The sequence below is a fragment of the Capsicum annuum genome, unplaced genomic scaffold (genome assembly GCF_002878395.1).
Source record: "Capsicum annuum cultivar UCD-10X-F1 unplaced genomic scaffold, UCD10Xv1.1 ctg18671, whole genome shotgun sequence".
Classification (NCBI taxonomy): domain Eukaryota; kingdom Viridiplantae; phylum Streptophyta; class Magnoliopsida; order Solanales; family Solanaceae; genus Capsicum; species Capsicum annuum.
In genome coordinates this window covers 1-1,005 of record NW_025824442.1, presented here as the reverse complement: position 1 = coordinate 1,005, position 1,005 = coordinate 1, and the positions used below count along the sequence as shown (strand labels likewise).

Sequence of the window (1,005 nt, the reverse complement as noted above, 5' to 3'; positions counted from 1 at the left end):
AGGTTCTAAGGCTAGGGATGTTGATGGGTACAAGTTGTGGTACTCGGGTAGTGAGAGGCGTAGGAATGACGTAGGTATCTTAGTGGACGAAGAGCTTAGGGGGCAGATAGTGGAGGTTAAAAGAGTTAGTGATAAGGTGATGTCTATTAAGTTAATTGTTGGGGGTCCTTCTGTAAACATCTGTAGTGCGTACGCGCCACAGGCGGGCCTGGACGAAGAGGAGAAGAAGAAATTTTGGGAGGTTTTGGACTAGGTGGTAAGAGGCGTGCCTATTTCAGAGATGATTTTCATAGGAGGGGATTTTAATGGGCACATCGGGTCTTTGCCGATAGGTTATGATGATGTACATGGAGGTTTCAGATTCGGGGATAGGAATGTTGAGAGAGCTGCGCTTTTAAATTTTCTGAGGGCCTTTGGGTTAGTGGTAGTGAATTCCAGCTTTCCGAAGAAGGAGGAGCATCTGGTTACTTTTCGTAGTAGGCTAGCCAAGACTCAAATTGACTTTTTGCTGCTTAGGAAGGGACATAGAGCAATGTGTAAGGATTGTAAGGTTATTTCGAGTGAGAATCTTGCGACCCAGCATAGACTTCTAGTGATAGACTTGGGAATCAAAAAGGGCAAGAAGAGACGGGGTGGGGAGGGCCGTCCTAGAGTTAGGTGGGATGGACTGACTCCAGCTAATGCCCTGGAGATAGGGGCGAAGTTGGAAGGGATGGAGGTTTGGCAGGATAGTGGGGACGTGGATAGTATATGGGATAGGGCTGTGGGTGTCACGCCCCAAAATCCCATCGGGCCGGACTGGCACCTAAAGCCGAGAAGGCCCGGGAGAAACCGTTCAAATACCTGTACTTTCACTTACATGTCACCAAAAATTGGACAGCACTTCGTTGCATATAGAAGGATCTAATTACCTGTATCAGCACAACACGCACAAATATATATATATATACTTGGCCGTCGGGGCCACCACATATACAAATATAACATTACTATATAAACTTCCAT

At 46.6% G+C, this 1,005-nt stretch overlaps 1 protein-coding gene across 1 annotated transcript; it reads left to right on the top strand.

Moving 5' to 3' along the window:
* Window positions 1-280: 280 nt before the first annotated feature.
* Window positions 281-763, top strand: LOC124890479 (the record flags this gene model as incomplete). Its single annotated transcript, XM_047402313.1, has 1 exon — window positions 281-763. A coding segment is annotated over exon 1 (483 nt), but the record flags the coding sequence as incomplete, so codon positions are not given.
* Window positions 764-1,005: the final 242 nt, after the last annotated feature.